Source organism: Epinephelus moara, chromosome 14 (assembly GCF_006386435.1).
Source record: "Epinephelus moara isolate mb chromosome 14, YSFRI_EMoa_1.0, whole genome shotgun sequence".
Lineage (NCBI taxonomy): Eukaryota > Metazoa > Chordata > Actinopteri > Perciformes > Serranidae > Epinephelus > Epinephelus moara.
This window is the reverse complement of record NC_065519.1, coordinates 33,178,498-33,199,137: the sequence shown is the minus strand read 5'-3', so window position 1 is coordinate 33,199,137 and position 20,640 is coordinate 33,178,498. Positions and strand designations below refer to the sequence as shown.

General features: G+C 40.5%; 2 protein-coding genes across 5 annotated transcripts in view; one reads left to right on the top strand and one right to left on the bottom strand.

The window, feature by feature from the left end:
- The window catches only part of ralgapa1 (Ral GTPase activating protein catalytic subunit alpha 1), a 78,451-nt gene extending 64,396 nt beyond the window's left edge, over positions 1-14,055 (bottom strand). For 3 of the 4 annotated variants that reach the window (XM_050062538.1, XM_050062542.1, XM_050062540.1), the window contains exons 1-17: positions 13,439-14,055; positions 9,708-9,818; positions 9,525-9,574; positions 8,981-9,038; positions 8,454-8,497; positions 7,269-7,446; positions 7,028-7,143; positions 6,482-6,620; positions 6,141-6,349; positions 5,609-5,932; positions 5,221-5,394; positions 4,215-4,286; positions 3,911-4,059; positions 3,638-3,761; positions 2,897-3,043; positions 1,980-2,070; positions 1,642-1,806 (exon numbers count right to left, since the gene is read on the bottom strand). In XM_050062538.1, coding sequence (XP_049918495.1) covers positions 1,642-1,806; positions 1,980-2,070; positions 2,897-3,043; positions 3,638-3,761; positions 3,911-4,059; positions 4,215-4,286; positions 5,221-5,394; positions 5,609-5,932; positions 6,141-6,349; positions 6,482-6,620; positions 7,028-7,143; positions 7,269-7,446; positions 8,454-8,497; positions 8,981-9,038; positions 9,525-9,574; positions 9,708-9,818; positions 13,439-13,544 — 2,257 coding nt within the window. In that variant the 5' untranslated portion in view covers positions 13,545-14,055. The remainder of the gene's footprint in view (positions 1-1,641; positions 1,807-1,979; positions 2,071-2,896; positions 3,044-3,637; positions 3,762-3,910; positions 4,060-4,214; positions 4,287-5,220; positions 5,395-5,608; positions 5,933-6,140; positions 6,350-6,481; positions 6,621-7,027; positions 7,144-7,268; positions 7,447-8,453; positions 8,498-8,980; positions 9,039-9,524; positions 9,575-9,707; positions 9,819-13,438) is intronic. The other variant, XM_050062539.1, reaches the window with a different exon arrangement.
- A 140-nt stretch (positions 14,056-14,195) lies between these two features.
- Positions 14,196-19,717, top strand: brms1la (BRMS1 like transcriptional repressor a). The gene is made up of 9 exons (XM_050062545.1): positions 14,196-14,348; positions 15,098-15,256; positions 15,522-15,612; positions 15,723-15,850; positions 15,949-16,028; positions 16,256-16,352; positions 16,479-16,568; positions 16,712-16,776; positions 16,881-19,717. The coding sequence occupies exons 2-9, from the start codon at positions 15,118-15,120 to the stop codon at positions 16,977-16,979; spliced, it is 789 nt and encodes a 262-aa protein (XP_049918502.1). The 5' UTR covers positions 14,196-14,348; positions 15,098-15,117; the 3' UTR covers positions 16,980-19,717.
- The last annotated feature ends 923 nt before the right edge of the window (positions 19,718-20,640 follow it).

The window sequence follows — 20,640 nt, the reverse complement described above, 5'->3', positions numbered from 1 at the left end:
AAGCCGGAGCAATGCCGGTAAAAAGAAATAAGGTATGTACAAGTAAATATTAGAAAAAAAATATTTATGGGGACGAGACAAAGCATAAAAAGAGAAAGACAAGAAATTAATGAAAAGACAGGCAGCAGGACAGTGTAGAAAAGAGGATGGTTCAAGGGTGGACGTAAAGGGAAAGAGAAGGAAGGTTAAGGAAGTGTAAGACAGGGTTAGCTCTGGAGGAAAGACAGTGAGACAGTGAGGGACTGGTGGCAGCTTGGCACTCTACAGTTTAAATCTCCTCTTAAGACTACAATCCCCAGGAGCATTATTGTTAATGCTAGCCAGATCTACTGATTACTTGCAGTCACAACAAAATGAGATTGTCTGCAAGTTTGACCAAGTCTATGTCATTTTATGTATATTAACAGATGAATATGCAACTGAAAAAATGCGACAAAACAACTGCACACTTGCAGGAATGTTGGTTAGCATGTGCAGGCTTATTTCTGACAGGAAAAGCAAAGTTAGAAATGCTAAAACTTGTAAAAGTGGTGCTGAACCACATACAACACAGCTTGCAGGTCCAGAAAAGCTGTTAATCCCAGCAAGTTACATCAATATTGTGATATGGGACTAGATACTGCCTTAAGATTTTGAATATCTTAATATCTTTAGTGTTGTCTTTTCCTGATTTGAAAGGCTGCATTACACTAAAGTGAAGTAATTTTCTCAACATACTAGACTGTTCCAGCTGTTTCAATATTTGCCTTTAACCACTGAGTCATTACATCCACATAACTGATAATAATTTATCAAAAATTTCCCTGTGTAAATATTTTGTCAGGGCACTAATAGTCAACTCTACAATATCCTTGCAATATCAATAAAGGCATTTGGTCAAAAAATGTGGGGTATTAAATATATTATGTGGACCCTGCTAACAGTATTCTTTTATTTGGTTGCTTCTTAGAGGCCACTATGGTATCCACAAAAATGTATCATTTCTTGTATCCCACTCTGTCAGGTTATGCGTATATCATCTCTGACAACTGGAGCAGAACCTCATTTATTGAAACAAGTACCATATTGTGATAAATGAAAAGTTAACAACTTGTGACAGGAGACACGTGAATAAAAAAAAATTTGGTTGTGTGTATTTTAGTTTGAAAGATCCTCATTGATGCATGCCTTTTAAGCAATTAAAGAAAATCCATGTGCATGAGCTGTCATCATCTTGCTCTAAGCTAGTACTGGTATTTCACTGTGGTGTTATGACCGTTTCTTTCACACCAGTGGCCACAGTTGAAGGCTTTGCATAAACAAGACTCTACTGAGGAGGAGGAATGACAGTAAGCATGCACCGCGACTTCCTGTCAGACAGACAGGCAGGAGATGTCAAGTTAAATAAAAGTGACTTGAGAAGAAAGAGAAGCCATCTTATTAAGCACTCTGAGGAAAACCAGGGTGCTAGTTTTTTTTCCCCCAGTGGTGTTCCTCTTCAACATTAACATAAACACACACCAGACAGTTTAAAACAAATACACAGAACAGTGCCTGGGAGTCTGTGCTATCAATATGACTAATAGCATAATTTTCTGTCCTTTAAATTTGTAGCTCATTAACACCGGAGGAGGACAGTCGTGTAAGTGGAGTTATACTGACCTACAGTTTTCTGGCGGACAATACTCCTGGCCTTTTCAATGCCTGGTGAGCCAGCGGTGGTGGCGCTCCGCTGCCTCATGGCTGCTGCCTGACCTGGTTGGTCTCTGCTCCAGCCTTTAGAGAAGGATCGATCCACAATCTGCCGCTGGCCCTCTGAACCTATACCTGGTGTAGATGGATGGAGTGGGACATCATTTCTTAATGCAGATTTAATGTTACTTATTTTGAGACATTGTGCTTTTTTTCTTTTATCTGTAACTATGTACAGATAAAAGAAAAATTCTAGGGTACAGATGTTGTTGTTAAGAAGTCCTGCATGTCTCTGGTGACAGACAAACCTTTTCCTTTATGTTTCTTCTGTTTTTGTTCACTGAGTTTGTCCAGAGGCAGCTCATTCAGATCAACACTGTACAGGTTCCTGGCCAAAACCTGAGGCACAAAGACACACTGCTCAAACATGTGTTTATGTTACAATAATGGTTAACATAGCAGCACCGAAACTGTTGTCTTGGATTAGTACTTAAGGCAAAAAGCTGATTTTTCATATGCCGAGGCAGAATGGATATATGGGTATGATAGGTCTCAATGTAATCCAGTCAACATTAATGGCAGAGCACATGAGAATGACCAAATCAACAAAATCCACAAGTCTAGTATTAATCAAGCAGGCAAAACGCCCCATTTCTGAAACACTCCTGGTGTGGTATGACGCTGTGCAGAGGACAGTACAAAACCAGGTAGCCACACTGCTGTGTATCGTGGAACTGTGCCTCCTGGCTTCCTTACAGTCAAGATGGCAGCGAGTATGATGAAAGTGGTGATTTCGTCATCTCATATCTTGCCTTACTTTAGTGGATCCTATCGGTCATGGAATTAATCTGCAGATGCTCTGGTTCAAAATAAAACCAAATGTTTCTCTGGATGTCAGTTTTTAAGCCACAACTACGGCCAAAATGTGGCCTGCAACAGACAGTCAGGCTTGTTGTTTTTAGCTGAGATGATTTCCAGAAAACTGTGGCCCCTTCCGCCTGGTTAAGAGTGGGTGTGTAATCATCAATCTGGGTCGATATAACCATTCAATGATCAATGATCAAGTATCATTAATTAAAAGTGAAAACACTGATCAATAACATCCTCTTTAGGTTAAGCTTATATTTTGAAATTCTGTGTCACAGACTCACTCACACACATACACACAACCAAATGCGTGATCCCCTCCAGGCTTACGCATGGTGGTGATGATCACTTTGAGTACCTTGGTCAAGGTCTCCATGGTGAGAGACCACTCAGTGACCAGTTCGTCCCAGCAGGTAAGAGAGGAGAGGACAGAGAGGAGGTCGTCCCACAGTTCTCTGCTGATGTAGACGTTTAAGTTCCCCTTAATCCAGGCTACTATCAGTGTCTGTGCAGAGAGGGGAAAGAAATGATAAAAGTTGTACTAGAAAAGCTCTCACTGATACTCACTGAAACTAAATACAAGTCGTCTGGATTGTACCTGAACACTAAACTTCATTTTGGTGTTCTGAAAATAACTTTTGGTAAATATTAACATCATAAGCAGGACTTGTGTTTACTAACATATCTGTATTCTGAATATATAAAGACAGCTGGATACTTGAGAGCCTAAGATTATATTCAAATATACTACTCCTTCAATAGATGATTACAACATCTGCATGGATGCATCATGTACTTCTACATAATTCTGACTGATATTAGAAAAAATACATCTTTGTTATATCTGTCTTTGTACCCAACTACATGTTGAGCATTTAGAGCTCCACATGCCAGTCTATCACCCGGAAGCTGTGTTGCTGTAGACAACAGTAATCTTATCATGACTGCAACAGTGTTCCTATTCATACATTTGTTTCTTTTTTCCAGGTACCACAGAGACAACTCTGTCTCCCTCTACCACACAGATAATCAAATAGCTGAATGTTTGGCACCCAAGAGGAAAATATTTGGCCAGTTTGATAAAATGATATTAATGTACCTGAAAGATAGGTCCAGCCAGTCTGCCTGACAGTGTGTTGCTCTTCTTGCCCTGGGGCATGATGGATGGAGGTCTTTTCATCACTGACTCCGTTACCCTCAGTAGAACCAGTAGCACCTGCTCCCTACAAACAAACACATTCAAAAGCAAGCAGAAGAGACAAATCTTTTACTGCAATGTATTTAGACGCTGCATCAAAGTGTGTCCTAGTCCACAGTAACAGGTGTGATTTATTGTGTATCTGGTGTCTGTGCAGCTCAGTTTTTAGTTTACCATGTTTTCTGGTCCATGGTCTCATGCATGACAAGGCTGCGGTAGATGTTCAGGACTCGCTTGCACATGTCGACATGCTCCTCCAAAAGGATCTTGATGTCATTGGCTGGCTCCAATAGGAAAACATTGGAGGAGTGGGTGATAAATACCTAGAAAGGAGACAGGCAGTTAGGATGCAAAATGGGTCCACAAACAATTTTTATGGATGATTATATAAAGTTAAGCACGAACAGTTAAGATGTCACTGCACCAATGAGACATTTGTGCGTATATGAAATGGGCAGATGGTGTGTGTTGACCATACCTGTAGTGTAGTCTGAACTCCAGCATGAACGTTGTACTCCAGTAATTCACTGTCAACAGCCTTGTTCATTCCCTGAGGAAGAGAGAGGGAAAAAACACACACACAATTATGATAAAGTAAAAATAGCTAAACATATACAGGCAAATGCACACATTCTCTTCTCTTAAGGGAACACAACACTCCCCAAATGATCATTTGCATTTCAGATACTCTAAACACAGACTAAAATTATCGATAAATTGAAGTCATTCAGGGTCCAAGTTTAACAGCAGCAAAACTATATCAAAACATCCCTTTACAAACTCTCATGCAACCAGTATGATCATATACAGTAACTAGTATAATCCAAGTCTCATTTGTGTAGTCGTACGCCCAGTACTTGCCAAATACATGCATTTTCACTAAAACCTTACTATTAAAACACTTCCATAAACAGTCTTACACACAGACAAGTAGAACACCTGCTATGTTTGTGCTTAAGTGTTTTAAATAGTGAGGTTTTAGAGAAAAATGCATGTGTTTAGGAAGTACTGAATAAATAAGACTCGAATTACACTGCACAAGCTGTGAAAGAGTTTGTAAACAGATTTTTTGATATAATTTTGCTATTGTTAAGCACAATCTCCATGACTTAAATTTATTAGGAATTCCTCAGTTTTGGGATTCTTAGTCAACTGTGGAGGCATGTGAGAAAAACAAGATTTTCTTCATCAATTCATTGTAACACAGAGTGAGTAATTAATATAAAAATGATCATTTGGGGCGTGAAGTACTCCTTTAGAGCCTGCCTGTCTTACAAGCCCTGGACTCTTAAAGTGACACCCCACCTTGAAGTCTGCTGCCTTACCCTGTAAATTAAACCAGTCTTTCTTTTCTGTCAGAATCCCTCTGTCAGTGGGCATTTAGATATAGTAAATCACTATATAAAGGTCTGTTCTGATCTGTCTGGCCTACCTTTATTTTAAACATTTCAAGATTACACTACTGAATTGAGGTAATTTCTCACCTCATCCTCCTTGTCTCCGAGCTGAGAGCCCGAATCCAGGCTGCTGGTTGTGGGATAGGGGCCCTCTTCTGGCTCCTTCATAAACACTGGCCTGTCCTCCATGGAGATCCACTCCTGGTAAACACGGACCACTTTACGCATCGCTGCAGCTTCACACATGGGAAGGAGAAACGCCTATAAATAGATAAAGAAAGATAGACGTAAAACATTGAGTGACTTGTTCATGGACATACTGTGTTAATAACAAAAAAAATAAATTCCAATATTAGCAAAATTACACCTAGATCCACTCCAACTGCAGGCACAAACTTACATTAATGGTTTGACACACTAGAACCATCAGTTACACAACAACCCAACTCCCTGAAGAAAATTATTTCTCTGTCACCTGTCTAAAGATCTCAGTGATGAAGTTGACATTGGTTCTGGAGCTGGTCAGTACTCTCCTCACCACCTCCATGTCTGTCAGCTGCTCTTCATCGATGGAGCAGAGTGAGGAGGAGCTGGGCTCCCTCTCTGTCAGCGTGGATGTGTTGGAGTGGCTTTGTTCAGGCTCCCCTCCAGTCCCTGGACCCCCAGAGAGCCCCATGCTGCCTCCACCCGATCCAGATGAGCACCCACTACCTTCCAGGTGGCTGTCAGACCGAATCCCACCTCCACCGCTGTCGTCTGAGCTGCCTGCAGAGCGAGCTGCCAGTCCGGCTGCTGCTCGCTGGAGGTGAAAATTTGGGTCATAAAGTGAGGTGAGAAAACAATTTAAAAAAAAAAAAGACTGTCCCATATAAATATTTGTGACGATAAATTTTGTCATTCATTTCTGACCGCATCTTGGACTTTTTACTTAATTGAGAAAAGAGAGGAACTTTTCGGTGACTTGAACCACCCTGTCTTTTAGCAAAATATGTACAGTATGTGCTGACCTGTATGTTCTTAGGGACGTTTTCTCCCTCTGTTCCTGGGATGTGTGTGTGTGCATTGGGTCGTGGCTCGAGCCAGAAAGACACCAGCCAGCGGATGAAGATGACTCGGGCCTGAAGGAAGCTTTCCTTGGTGCAGTACACTGTTTCACTCCCGTCTTGTTCCCTGCGCACCACGCTGTAGTAGGGCTTAGGACGCATCGGAGGCACATCTGCAGGGAAAGGGGAAAATCTATATTAATGTAGTCTTTGGTTACAATAACACAACAATACTGTTCAGTGTGTTCTAATAGGCTATTAGGTTTACAGAATCAGGTAGCTATTTCAGATCTAATGTTACTGACCCAGTATTGGGTTATAGAGGCTGGTTTCCATGGCGAAGTTGGGGAAGATGTGAGGAAGGTAAAACTTCCTGAAGTGACCAAAGAGGAAGCTGAAGCCACGTTCATGGTTCTCTTTACAACGCCACTCAAGAGACTTGGCCTGGTGAATACACAAACACAGACACACACACACACACACACACACACACACAAAGACAAACAAGCTTGTGTTATAAAGCGAGCATTACGCACACAAAATAGGGTCAGGCGGAGAAGAGCACCATTGTTTTAGGGGAGAATGTTATCAGTGTGTGTATGAATGCATGTATGTCTATGTGCATATGTGTCTGTGTGATAGCAGCAAGAAGAGGAAATAAAAGAACAGTAAGGGATTGCATGAATATTTCATCTAGCATCAAGTTTCTATATATATGATAATGTCAGTAAATAACACCTGGTTTCTCAAATATATTTGTTTATGCATTAGTGGCATTAGTGAGGCATCATAACATGTACAAAGTGTAGTTATGTAGTGTTAGCTGTGTTAGTAAGGAATGATGATAATACCTGGTTTACCATGTATTTGAGTAGCGCTTCTAAAAAGTAAGCAGTGAGGTCTTCCTGGTTCTTGTCACCTGACTGGGGAGGAACCAATGGAGTGATCTCTTCCGGGGTTACCTGAGCTGCAGGGGGGAGAGCGGGATCATTTAATGTTAAATTCATAATGAATACTGCAAAATATGATGTCATTTGTCTAATCTCTGTTTAAATTGTGGTGTGTGTGTGTGTGTGTGTTTCTTTGACTAACTCTCTGTTAAACTTAGCGGCGGGTTAATCAGAGTGTCCAGGGTGCGTGGGGTCCCATGGCAGAGCGGAGCTGGGAAGCCAGGAATCAAACAGGCGAACATGCAGAGCTGCTCACGCTCCGCATTACTCTGCAACGCCTGCATCCACAGCAAGAACAAGCGCACACCTTCACGACGGATCTACAATGTAGATGAGACATGGAGAAGAGAATCCAAATTAGTACATGTTACTTACAGCATTTATGTTTTCTTTAAATTAAGACTTTAATTTAAGAAGAGGCTGTACTTGTCATTTAAGGAAGCAGGGAGGATTAGGATCTAGGGGCTATGGCAGACAGGTAACAGGGGCTACATTCACATTACAAGCAAATGTGGCCCAAATCTGACTTCTTGCTCTCATGTGAAAAAGATCTGATTTTGGAATTAATGTGTGTTTTTCTATATATCCAGGTTTTTTTTTTAAAGTCATACTTCACAGTGCAGGCGCAGATCATTCACCATATGTGTCGAAGCGGTCTACTGAAATGACAGAAGGCTGCCGTAGCTGTACCGTTGCTGTGATAGTCTGCCCGAGTCTCCAGCCAATACAGCCTGACTGCCACACGTTTTTTGATGGGGACAGCTTGCCTGCATGCTGCAACAGCCTTGTCGTGAGGCGGTGACAGAGACATTGGAATGTAGCCCTGGACATGCTTAAGTTTTGGAGGAACTATTCCTCAATGAAACCCTGCACGTCAGTGCTGCACAACTCCTGATTCCTCCCCTGGCCACACCCACACCTCTCTCTCCACAGAACTACCAGTAATAGCTGGTAATAGAGCTGTATCTATGGCTTTTGCATTGCTTCCTCTTCTCACCCTCATCCTCAATATAAGAGGAACTGTCATCTGACCTTCACAAAAAAATCATTCAGGAGATGAACGCTTGCTCTGCAACGGCATTCATTTTTTCCCCAAATGCCTGTCTCACAAATGTGACATTTCTTGTTGTTGTTATTGTATGACATTTTTGGTTACATGCAGGCGTTTCAGGGCAGAGATTCGTTTACACTGATGTCAGACATATGTCGCTTCAAACATGAATGTGAACAGTTTAGGGATCAGATCTGCGGGGGAAAAAAATCTGAATTGAGCATTAAGCCCTGTAATGTGAACGTAGCATGAGTCAACAGCAAATCAGAGTGGTACCTTCAGAGAATTCCCAGTGTGCAACAGCTTTTTGAGGATCAGCCCTGAGAGAGAAACACATGTGAGCCTTGCATTTCAAAATACAGTGCATAGTAACTATAAGGGTAGCCAGATCCAGTAACATTAAAAACTGATTTCATAGGACAAATAAACAGTTGCCACACTGCAGTAAAGACATTTTAAGGGCAATATAAACACATACAGGCCCTACTGATCCTTTGAGGTGTCAGTGAAGCTTTACACTTTGATACCACAGCACTAATGTAAAGAGTATTTATTGTAATGTTAGAGACCAACCAGAACCAAAACTTTGAAAAGAGAAGATTGCACAGCATGTTGTAGTGCAGCTTTTGTCCTCTTACCCTGCATGTATTTTATCACGTGAGAGGCTATTACGTCTAAAAACTAGTCAAACTTGATTCAACACGTAGCTTGCTGGGATGATCTGATCTGCTGCGCACATGTAAAGAGATAAACTGTAACATGTGTTGCAAGAGAGGGGCTGACAGTGGTTTTGTGTTAGTTACCGATGCTGTGGAACTGCCATCGGCTCTGGATTCTCTCTGGCAGGAGCTGGAGTATTTTCTAGAGAAAAAAAAAGCTTTCAGTCAGTATGACATTCCTAAGTAATCAATAACTCTGTGAAGTCTGTTTATTGTCCATCTTTATTCTACCTAACACCTCTCAAGGAAAACCTATATTAAGCAGCACATTCTTTTGTCTGAGTGCTCACTGAACTTGTGCTTTGCCCAGCCTTGTTCTGAATTTAAAGTGCGTGGGGCCAAATGGAGGTCAGTAACACACACATACTGACTCTGCTATCTTATCCTGGCTACTCTAGGCACCACCCAGTCAGTGTTGCTAAATACCAGTGGTCTTATTCTGGGGTCAATGCCAGCTTGTGCTGTGGTACTGATCCAGACCACCTACAGAAAGTTAGAGTTCATGGAATCACAAACGCTTCACATAATGTCAGAGCTCTATTCTGATGTCATGTTGCAACAAGGTTTTAGTAAAGAGTTTTCTATTGACTTCAATTTTCATTGGAAATTTGCAACAATATTTTATTACCTCAAAGATGAAGAGAATTGAGTCCAGCTCCTCCCTCTGAGACTTATGACCTGAAACACACAGACTAGCTTAAATAGAGCACAATGATATGGCTAAATAACAATGATATATTGCTTTATTTCTACACTGTAAAAGCAGACTAATCAGAGCTTTATTGTTTGGTTGGCAGTGAGAAAAACGTACCTTTTTGCTTGAGGCTGACCTCAATGGTGACAAAGTTCTCAAAGAAGACATAGTAGATATGGGAGTAGTTCTGGTCGAAGAACTGTTTCAGCTCTGACGGCTCTGCATTTTCTGGAAAATGAGAGGGGAAATAAAGTTGACAATTAACTAAGACACACACACTCTCAGGAGAAGAACACCAAGGTTAACTTTAAACTGTTCACAAACTTGTCCTCGATTCCTCCAGAAAGGTCAACTGTCTCATATTGAAAACAGTTGCAATGCGACCATCCTTGTTTTCATTACTACAACACACCTGCATAAAACTTCACTTTATCATGCATACAAAACATCAAATGTGCTTCTCCACTTGACCCCACATCTCTCTGTTTATTTTTGTATGCAGCCAGAGAAAAACTAAAATATAACATTAAAACATACAACGATAAAAACATCAGCGTAGAGTCGGACAACTTGACAATATATCTAAGCAATGAGTCTTTCTAAATAAACAGATAAACCCATTAAAGGCTATTTTCTAATTGTTTCAGAGTTAGAAGTCTAAAACACATTAGAGCTGCAACAATTAATCAGTTAGTTGTCAACTATTAAATTAATTGTCAACTAATTTGATAATTGATTAATCGGTTTGAGTAATTTTCTTAAGAAAAAAAAAAAAAAGTCAGTGTTCTCTAATTCCAGCTTCTTAAAGGTGAATACTTTCTGGGGTTTTTTTTATGACTGTAAACTGAATATCTATGGGTTGTGGACAAAACAAGACACTTCAGGTGGTCATCTTGGGCTCTGAGAAACACGATTGACATTTTTCACTACGTCTAACATTTTATAGACCAAACAACTTAGCAACTAATCTAAAAAATAATCAACAGATAAATTAACACTGAAAATAACTGTTGCAACCCTAAAACACACCTATAACACTAAGAAAAAAACCTGCTGTGAAGACCCAGCACTTGTGACTTTTCATCACAGGAAATATATTTGAGCAATGTAACCTCACTGCAGCATCTAGGTTCTCTAAATACACTTGTGTCATGTCAACCTGTGGTAAAACAGACCCACAGCCCAGCCTGGGTCCCTGCTACAGTTTCACAGATACACTGCTCTAAAGGATGTGAAGTTTACCTTTATGTGTTCTGGACTGAATCTCCGCCTTAACACCCCTGGCTGTCATTTGAGCGGAGATGTTCAGGCTCAGAGATAAAAGCACACGCTCATACTGAGAATACAACCACCTCTATAGTTCAGGGTCAAAAGTGAAAGAAAATACTAAAGCATGTAGAACTTTTAGGCTCTGCACTGACACACACAAGCTCATGCACACAAACCCTTAAGAGCCTCTGGTAATAGTCTTTGGGTTTGTTTATATGAAGTCTAAAAGAACTCTGACACTGACACACACACACACACACACACACACACACACACACACACACACACTCACACACACACAGAGGCCGTCTATGTTGTATGCCATAGTGGTTGCCCTTGTAAGGTCTTAGTGGCCTAGCTGAGTGATTTTCTATCTTTTCCTCCGCAGACTGACATCTTTAACACAACAGTTCTCAATACCCCATTACACATGCCACCTCCATAGCTGCCGCACAGAAGCCATTTCCTACAAAACCCATTGCAAATTATGAAGTCACTCTTCACATGCACTGACACAGCAGCACTGAATGCTACTTTGGTTTAGACCTCAGATGATGACTAGTACTACATTTACCTGCTGCTCCATGCCACAGTCAACAAGTGTGAACTGGAGAGCTATAAAAATGATCTGCTTTTCTCTGAGGTTTCTGTAATGTTCAGTTTTCTGTTTTTACACAGTGTACAACCATAAACTAAATATGAAAATGCCCTTAAAAAGGTATTTTCTGATTACCTTAATTATACTATGCAAACATTTAGGCAAAACAAGTTCCTTAAGGAATCACCATTGTAGGGTCAGATAATGGAAGGAAATCCTGACCTTGTAATGTGTTACAGAGGTGGCATTTTCTGTCATTATCGACTGAGCTATACAGCTTGTAAACACAATACTATCTTATTTAGACAATGGCTAGATTCTTAACCTCAATATAAATGTAATCAAGGCTTAGTCATAATCCTAAACACAACCGTGGAGCTAGCTATTTGTTCCAGGATCTGGCAGAGCCAAACAGGCCTTAAGATCAGTTACTTAACCTGATTACATCAAAGGAATTGCAAACTGATGCAATAGCTTCTTGCTGAATTAGTCTTTAAGATCAAGTATGAACTACAATATTACAAAAATAAAACACACAAACAAACAAAAAAACACAAACTATCCAACACTTTTAGTGCTCACTCTTTGTGTGTTTCCAGGAGAGGGTCTTGTTTTAGGGTAAAAGCTGGTCAGTCAGTTTTTTACGAGAGTGACAGCTACAAGAACATCATCAGCAACATGGCCGCTGGCCAAGTGATTCTTGCTGTGGGGTGTATTTTTTTAGCCTGCTTGCTCTCCAACGTGGCATTGCTCCAGTTCACATCAGCGCTGCAACTAATAGTGCCCATATGCATTTTCTCCAAGTGGTGGTCTGGCACCGTGATCGTTAAAACTATGTGGTTTGCTGTTGTTCAACTGTCTGAGAGTTCCTTCTCAAACAATGTGACTGCAAGTCTGTTTGTGTGTGTGCGTCAGTGTGATTGTTATCAAGGTCTTGTATTCCCCATTGAGCACAATGAGGGGCACACCCCTTTCTCTCTGTGTCACACACACACATGCACACACGCACACAAACATAGAGTCCAGTAGCTCTTACAATAGAAACAGGAAGTTGAGCTACTGTACTGGCTATAGAGAGGAAATAGTAGAGGCTGTTTCCCTCCCCGGTCAGTGTTTGTGTGTTTGTGGGTGTGTACATGTGTGAGGGCAAGTGCGTGCCAGTGAAAGATACACACAGGCGTAAATCACAAAACGCACTCACAAATCCATCACTTATTCATACCCATTACCCTAACATCATCCTTACTCCCACACACAATCAAAACATTGCACTTGGTTCTGAGCTGTAACACATCTTAACATATGTTAAAAAAAGACCTTTCTCAAACGTCAGGTCCTTATCCAGAACTCGGGCACACCCCTGGTACAATCAAAACAACCTGGCTAAAAACGCATCACTGAAATCTTTTGCAGACAGCTTCATACACACGTTATCACATAGTAGTAATCATATAAAATGGGATTCTTCTCCATTCAGAAACCTTAAGTCGAAATCCATTCAAAAATTTGACATTGTAATGGAACTGCCACTCACACAGTGTAAAGCACGCCTTTAAACCCTCGTATACCTCGACAGATTCAGTTGGCAGCGGACACAGCTAGCCCCATTTACTTTAAAACACATTTCACTTTTAGTCGATATAACAAGGCTCATAACTGTCCGTCGATATCATTATAACGTTAATGGAATAAGAAAAAATCCCAATAACGATAATAAAGACGAACGACTGTAAAACAATTAGAACAAGTGATCAAGTGTTTTGCAGTGGACTACAGGTGAGTTGCCGAATTGATCAATAGATACTTAAAAAATCTGAAATAGTCTCTAGTTTGTTATAAAAGGGCTGCGCCTCTGTTTACATGCAAGACAACTTTGACATTCCGTGATTTCCGAGAGCAGTTTGGTGTGGCATTCCCTGTATCCACAGACTGGCACGTATGAGCTAACCTGTTAGCTGCTTAATAATTATTCTTAACTTACCTATGACTATTCTGAGATGTTTCAGCCTCGTCAACACGTCCTTCTTTGGGTCCAACACTTTCTGTGTTGATTTCTTAACGTCCCCATGAGGCTTTTTGGAAAACATTCCTGGGGCAGGAGACACAAGAATGCGATGGTAGACAGCAAGGAGGAGCTAGCTGTGTAGCCACTTAAACAGCCTCAGCTAGCGTTAATCTTCAAACTATAACCAAAAATCGTTGCTCCTTGGTCATGTATTAACGTAGCGCTGCGAGTTAGCAGCCCTCCGCAACAGCGCGGAGTATATCACTTAGTAAATGTTGTCGGCGCATTCTGCTTTACTAAAAAATATATGTAAAACGGAGCGGGGCAAAGCATCCATCCATCGCACCTCCCTTCCACAACAGTCTGCAGCCTGACGGCTAACGTTAAACTAGCTGGTTAGCTAGCTCCGCTGTTCACTTAGAAAACATCATGGCGGAGGAGGGAGGAGGGAAAACAAAATAATGGATACCAGATAAATCCAACGTCAAAACAGTTCAACAATAAGCAAACTTTGACTATCCCGTTTGAACTATATAATATGCGAATGTTACAAAACTGCAACATATTTCTGACACAAACGGCGTTTCTAAATTTACGACGGTTAAGTTTAAAACGCCTTTCGACAGTTGTGCTCGAGCTCTCCAACTGAGGCAACAGGGTTGAATCCTGGGTAACGTAGTGTACGGCTGGCTATTGGCCTGTTAGTTAAGAGAACATTGGCGATGCAGAAAACTACAGCTCCATACACAAATAAGAGCGCCCTACAGAGATTTGTTTTTAGCCTAGCAGGGACACACGAGTGAAATTGTAACCGAGTAAAAAATAACTTCAAGCTTTTTTGGTTTTCTTAAAACATTCTCGCAAACGTCCTGCATCCCCCCATCTTGTAAGTTTTTATTTATTTTCGAGATTCCTATTTTATATTTTTTTGTAACAAGTCGTGCTAGTCTTGCTTGCTAACTAATTATACTGCCATGCTAACATGCTAACGTAATGCTAACATAATGTGTTGTCACTTGTTATTTGTCTTGTGTAATTTGATTATTTAAAAGGCAAACAGCTACATTTCTTAGTGAATTAAAATTGCTTTGGGTGAGTAACATTTAACAAACTATCTCAAGCAATAAGATATAACCATCTACCGTATGGGTTAATTCTTGTGTTCAGGAATATACATTGACGTAACAGTACATCCCACGGTATTATCATGTCATTTTCCAAATTGAACCGTAATAAAAAACAGCTGAATTAAAAGACAAATATGTAGAAAACATAGTCCAGTAGAAATTGATATTCGGCGGTTTCCCCACACCACTATCTGCATTTGACAAATGGGGCTATTACACAGTTATGTGGATGGATTAACATCATCCTACGACCCTTTAATGATTTTTTTCAGAACTTTCATAACCATATCAGGTGAAAGAAGTAAAATAAGTTTGTACATCAACAAGTCATTTACAATTATATGTAATTACTTTGAACAGCCAAGTCAAGCCACGTTTCAGTTGTCATGCACATATGTCAATAGGCTTAAAACTGGATAAATGGAATTAACTAATATATCAAAAGCACACAGCTGTATCTGTTGCAGGTTCAATAAAGCCTGACTGTTTTTCTATCTAACACTACCAGTCTGGAGTAAACCTGCTACCATGCCGGGGCACCGTGATCGGGAGAAGAAGGAGAGCACAGCAGAGGAGATGGAGGTGGAAGAGCACGAGCAAGACGCGTCCAGCTCAGAGGAGGAAGATTCTGACACCTCCTCTGTCTCTGAGGATGGAGACAGCTCTGGTGAGAAAGTCTTACACAGAAGAATATGAGCACACCATTTGTTTTTAATTATGTTAATGATTTTCATTAAAAGAAGCAGGATTTAAGTGTAGAGAAAAAGTAGTTGCTGTTCAAGGTTTGACTGGACATTCCCAGTCAATGAGTTATCTGCAGAAATATGTGTCAGCCAGGTTTTGCTTCCATATCAGCTCCTGAGCAGTTTCTTTCCCCCATCACTCTCATAATATGGAACCAAGAAGAGATGTTTGTCTTTATCATGTTCCAGAAATGGATGAGGAGGACTGTGAGCGGAGGAGGATGGAGTGTCTCGATGAAATGTCCAACCTGGAGAAACAGTTCACAGATCTCAAAGACCAGTGAGACTAAAATGATTTTTTTTTTTACGTTTATCTATTGACTTTGAAATTTGAAAATGGCATCAATAAGAATTAGTTGTGGCTCTAATCCCACATGTGTTTGTCCGCAGGCTGTATCGTGAGCGTCTTAGTCAGGTGAACAGCAAGCTGGCAGAGGTGGAGGCTGGGCGGGCAGCAGAATATCTGGAGCCTCTGGCTGTACTGCTAGAGAACATGCAGGTCCGCACCAAAGTGGCAGGTAACTTCAACACACAGCCAGAAACACTTCATGAAGTCTGATACACTCTGGTCCCCTTATTTAGTCTCTCATTTTGTGTTATCCTTTGTGTTTGTCAGGTATCTACAGAGAGTTGTGTCTGGAGTCTGTGAAGAACAAGTATGAGTGTGAGATCCAGGCAGCATGCCAGCACTGGGAGGTCAGACACACACACATTTTAATTCCCAAATGTCTTATAAAGAGTTATTGCTGTGATGATCTATTTTTTTCTGTTATTCGATCTATGTGATTTGTGATGGAGTATGTATGTATTCAGATGCATGCTTGTGTGTTATATTATGCTTATGTTTGTGTGTGTGTGTGTGTGTGTGTGTGTGTGTGTGTGTGTGTGTGTGTGTGCGCGTGCGCGCGCGCACGTGTGTGCAGAGTGAGAAGCTGCTGCTGTTCGACACAGTACAGAGTGAACTGGAGGAGAAAATTAGAAGACTGGAGGAAGACAGGCACAGCATAGATATTACATCAGGTGACACACTCAAAACACAGTTGTCATGCATGTGCATATCCATACATTTTATTACAGTATTAGGAACACACTACACGCATGCACAAAACATTGTAATCTGTTTGTCTCTCTGTGTCCCTCTATCAGAGTTGTGGAATGATGAGCTTTCAGGAAGGAAGAAGAGGAGAGACGCTTTAAGTCCAGATAAGAAGAGGAGACGACCTTCAGTGGTGTCTGATATCCTTCTGCTGTTAAAACCTCTGTTACTGTTCACATTGATACTACTTAGTTTTTATACTGCTTCTGTATATCCCAAATGCTGGTATCTAGATGGTGTCTTATATTTGGAATTGTGTGGCACTGTCCTTGACTCCACTCACGCCCATATATTGTTTACATGCTACCTGACTTGGACATCCTGGAGGACTGGACAGCTATCAGAAAGGTGTGCAAATGTTTGTTGATAATCAAAGCTGTGTCTTTGTCCCTTAGGTGGCATTAGTCTGTGTGTGAAGGCAACGTTTAACAGCTGTGTGTGTTGTCTTCCAGGCTGTGGCTACTCTGGGTCCCCACAGAGGGAAGGCCGACTCTGACAGCCCTGTGTTCCCATTCAGACCAGACAGGAGCAGACCCATTCTTAACTGCTGAGGAACACACACACACACACACACACACACACACACACACACACACATGCAGTGTCACACACACACACACTCAGTCCCACAATGGGAATACTCAAACACACCAGGATCACAAACACATGCACAATAGATGCAAACATATATATGACAAGCATGAACATTCTTTGAATCTTCCCACAATCCACTACACTCCTCAGCTAACAGTGACACCAGTCGGTAAGCTGCCTCTTGTGCCAGCAGGCACACACAATAAGGACTCATGGGTTTGAACCCCTTTAGAGAACAAACAGGAATAGAAGCATTCATTTACTTTTTTGTTGTTGTTTCTGTCTGTATCAGTGTTGGTTTCTGTTTACTCAGTGGAGAGGTACAAGAAGGTTTCCCTCTTAATGGACAGTTGTAAGGAAAAGTGTGATGCCCAGATTTCAACCTGTACAGGTTTTTAAAGACTGATGTCTGCTGAAGCCACTGAAACTAATCCCAGTCTTCATCACATTTCATTTCACTGTGAGAAGTTATTTTTGGAATGACTGTGTGCCCCAGATTTGTGTTGTTTTCAAGGTGTTGAAGCCACTGATGTGTCACTGGACACAAACTAATGAAATCAGGGTTTTATTGACTGATGTCTTGGAACTGTTCAGTAGCAAAGAAAGAGCCACATTACAGAGCATGTGTGTGACACAAACTGGCATATATTTTATTTTTCAATTTTATCATCATATCTTCTAAATAGAGGGCTAATACTCAAAGTGGCACAAGACATGACTCCTGGCTTGAAAGTGAAACAGTGTTGAAACATGATTTAAATCATGTTTACATGTGTAGTACACCATTTCAGACTATGATATTTATAGTTTGTCCACTGAGGATTAGATTAAGACTGTTTGTATTAAAAAAGGTTTTACATTTTGGATTGTAAGGTTTGAAATTATCGCCTCCCAGAATCCTGTATTTGGTGATAGTGCCATTGTCTTTACACACAAAATGAGTGGGAACGTGACCAAAATCAAGCATTGTGTTTGACTTTGATTGTGGCAGTGTCAGCTGGCATTCCAGCTGAACTTAAAATTTTTGTACAACCTTGTTAACACCCTGAGTAAACTGTTGCCTAGATTTGGTAAACATGTTTTACAGCTAGCAAACTTTGTTATCTGACATGGACACCATTTAACAAACACACCACAAGCTACGTTGAGTTTTCACAATTGTTTGCAGCGCTGTAATCACCAGCAGTTCAAGAGCCTTTGCAAACATGTAAATTTGAGCATTTATTTTGGGATACCTTAGCGTGTAGAAGGTTTTCCTTTGTGGAGTATTTAAACCAGGATGTCAGAACCCTTATATGCTCAGTGACAAGGTCAAGGAGAAGGTTTCACAGGCTCCATGTAATTGTGTGTAATTGTAAGCATTGAGATTTTGGTCAGTTGTGCCATGAGATATTTTAAATTTTTGTACCTTTTTTTTTTATTGTGGATCAGTTCAAATGTCTTGTATGAGACTAATTATACTTTTTGTTAAGCTGTTTTGAATAGTTAGTTGGTGATCATATGACACTTTGTACAGTTTTGTTGTTTCAAAGCATCCAGCACACAGTGCCTACTTTTAAGTCAGCTTCATTGTCACATTCTTTTTCTTGCATTATTAGTCACAGAGTCACAGTTTGGTTGCAGTGACTGTGGTTGAGACAAACTCAGTGGTAGTAGTATTCAAAATGAAAGATAAGGCAAGAGATACTCTCAAGATCCTGTGTGCATTAGTGACCACAACAGACTTTGTAGTACATTCAGAAAGGAATAATACTTAGATTTGGAGATAGTGGTATGTGGACGTTAAGGTAAGTTAAAGCCTAAAATGTTAGTGTCCATCTGAATATAATCTATAATCCAAATTCATGGAGGTATTGTATTTCTACTGGACACTGACATGTTAGACATTAACTCACCCTTTTCAAACTGCCAATGGACTTCCTCATACCACCGACTCTGTTGGTAAGTGGTGATAAGCACATAGCAATAATAGGGGTATTTCAGTAGATCTGTTTGACCATATACAGTGTTTTTGGGATACCAGGGCATTTTCAATATATTTTTGTTAACAGAGCTGGTTATTTTTATGCGGATCATAAAATAAAGTCAGTTTACCATTACATCACTGCAACTGCAAACCGTAATCAATAATGTAATGAGTCATGGTAACTGCATTAACAAAATTATTTTGTAATAACTGAGGGACAGAACATACGAAAAGTTAAAATACCAAGGCATCCCTTTAAAGTTGGTATTCAACAGGTATTACTGTTACATTCTCTTCTTCTCACATCTACCTCTTCTCTGTCTATATGTTGCTCACTTTTTAAAGTAAAATCCATGTTTGCATTATTACTGGTTTTTATATGGCTGCGTAGGAATTGTCAGGATTTTTTTTTAAAAAGCCTACTGTGACGATGATGATGATGATAATTGTACAGACAGGGAAGGAACCAAACCATGTCCTTCCTTCCAATGATACCCTGCCGCTGAATCTTCATAGACACATCCCACTGTTTACAAAAGACGATGAGCAAACTGCCATTTAATAAAATTGATTTTATAAACAGATGTTTTTAAAGATTAAGGTGTTGGGGATGTTAAATATTCACATCAATATTTTTTTGACAGTTGATGTTAATGTGTCAGGTATGTATGTGTCTTTCTTGTTGATGATGTGGGTGGGTTTTACAATTAAAAGTTTGTTTTATACGTACTTTGTGGCGTCTCTGTTAAATGTATCTTTGGTGATGAAGACGCTGACTGACAGCAAGGCATATAGTGAGCACATTGACGGTTTACATTATAGTCAAAGTAGTGCCAGACCAAGGAGAGCCTCCAGCCTCAGCTCTTTGCAAGCATTAATCTCCCAAATAAGAATGAAATATTTAGCAGTTTTCCATTACAGTGTTTACAGAGTGCTTTACAGGGCCTAAACACAGCATATAAAAAGGAAGTAGTGGCTCATGCAGGAACTAATATGGAGGCCATACCACCAAAGCTGCCTTGATCAAAGAGGACTTAACACCAGAGTATATATTCTGCTAATAAAATGACTATTGATCACACTAAAGAGCACTTCTGTACTGGACTGGAAGGAATGTACTGCACAACCTCTGTATCTCTCTACCACATCACTGACCACAGGGTGCATTGAGGCTTGTATAAAAACACCGGTAATAGATGACGTATGATGATCTGCTTCACTCTCTGTAGTACAACTGCTGTAAAACTGAGAAATATTTAGAGGCGACAGGTGCATACAACCATAAAAGAGCCAACCTTAAAAATTTGCTCGCACTGCTTAGTCAAGCAGGATTTGCCTGCCTGGTTAAAACCACAATGACCTCAACAAATTCTCAACAAGACTATAAGAAAATTGTGGTTGGACTAGAGGTGTCACACAACCACAAAATGTTGCTCAATTTTGCCTCATCTTCAACTGTTAGCAGTCTGTAAAGACCTGTGCTGCAGCTCTCCCTAAATTAGTTTGACAGTCAATTGTATAACAGCTTGTTCCTCATGTTTCCAGCACGGGGGGCAGTGACTGTGGCAACCTCTACAAATGGTGACATCATACCCTCTATATAGTGAGCATAAGCCCAGGTGTGTCTCATTTTACTTACAACTTCTTTCTTT

Excerpts from the sequence above, each read along its gene's own strand:
- brms1la (XM_050062545.1), top strand. The coding sequence starts at position 15,118 with ATGCCGGGGCACCGTGATCGGGAGAAGAAGGAGAGCACAGCAGAGGAG. Across the intron at positions 15,257-15,521 it reads TGAGGATGGAGACAGCTCTG|AAATGGATGAGGAGGACTGT; the intron begins GTGAGAAAGTCT and ends ATCATGTTCCAG. Across the intron at positions 16,777-16,880 it reads ACTGGACAGCTATCAGAAAG|GCTGTGGCTACTCTGGGTCC; the intron begins GTGTGCAAATGT and ends GTTGTCTTCCAG.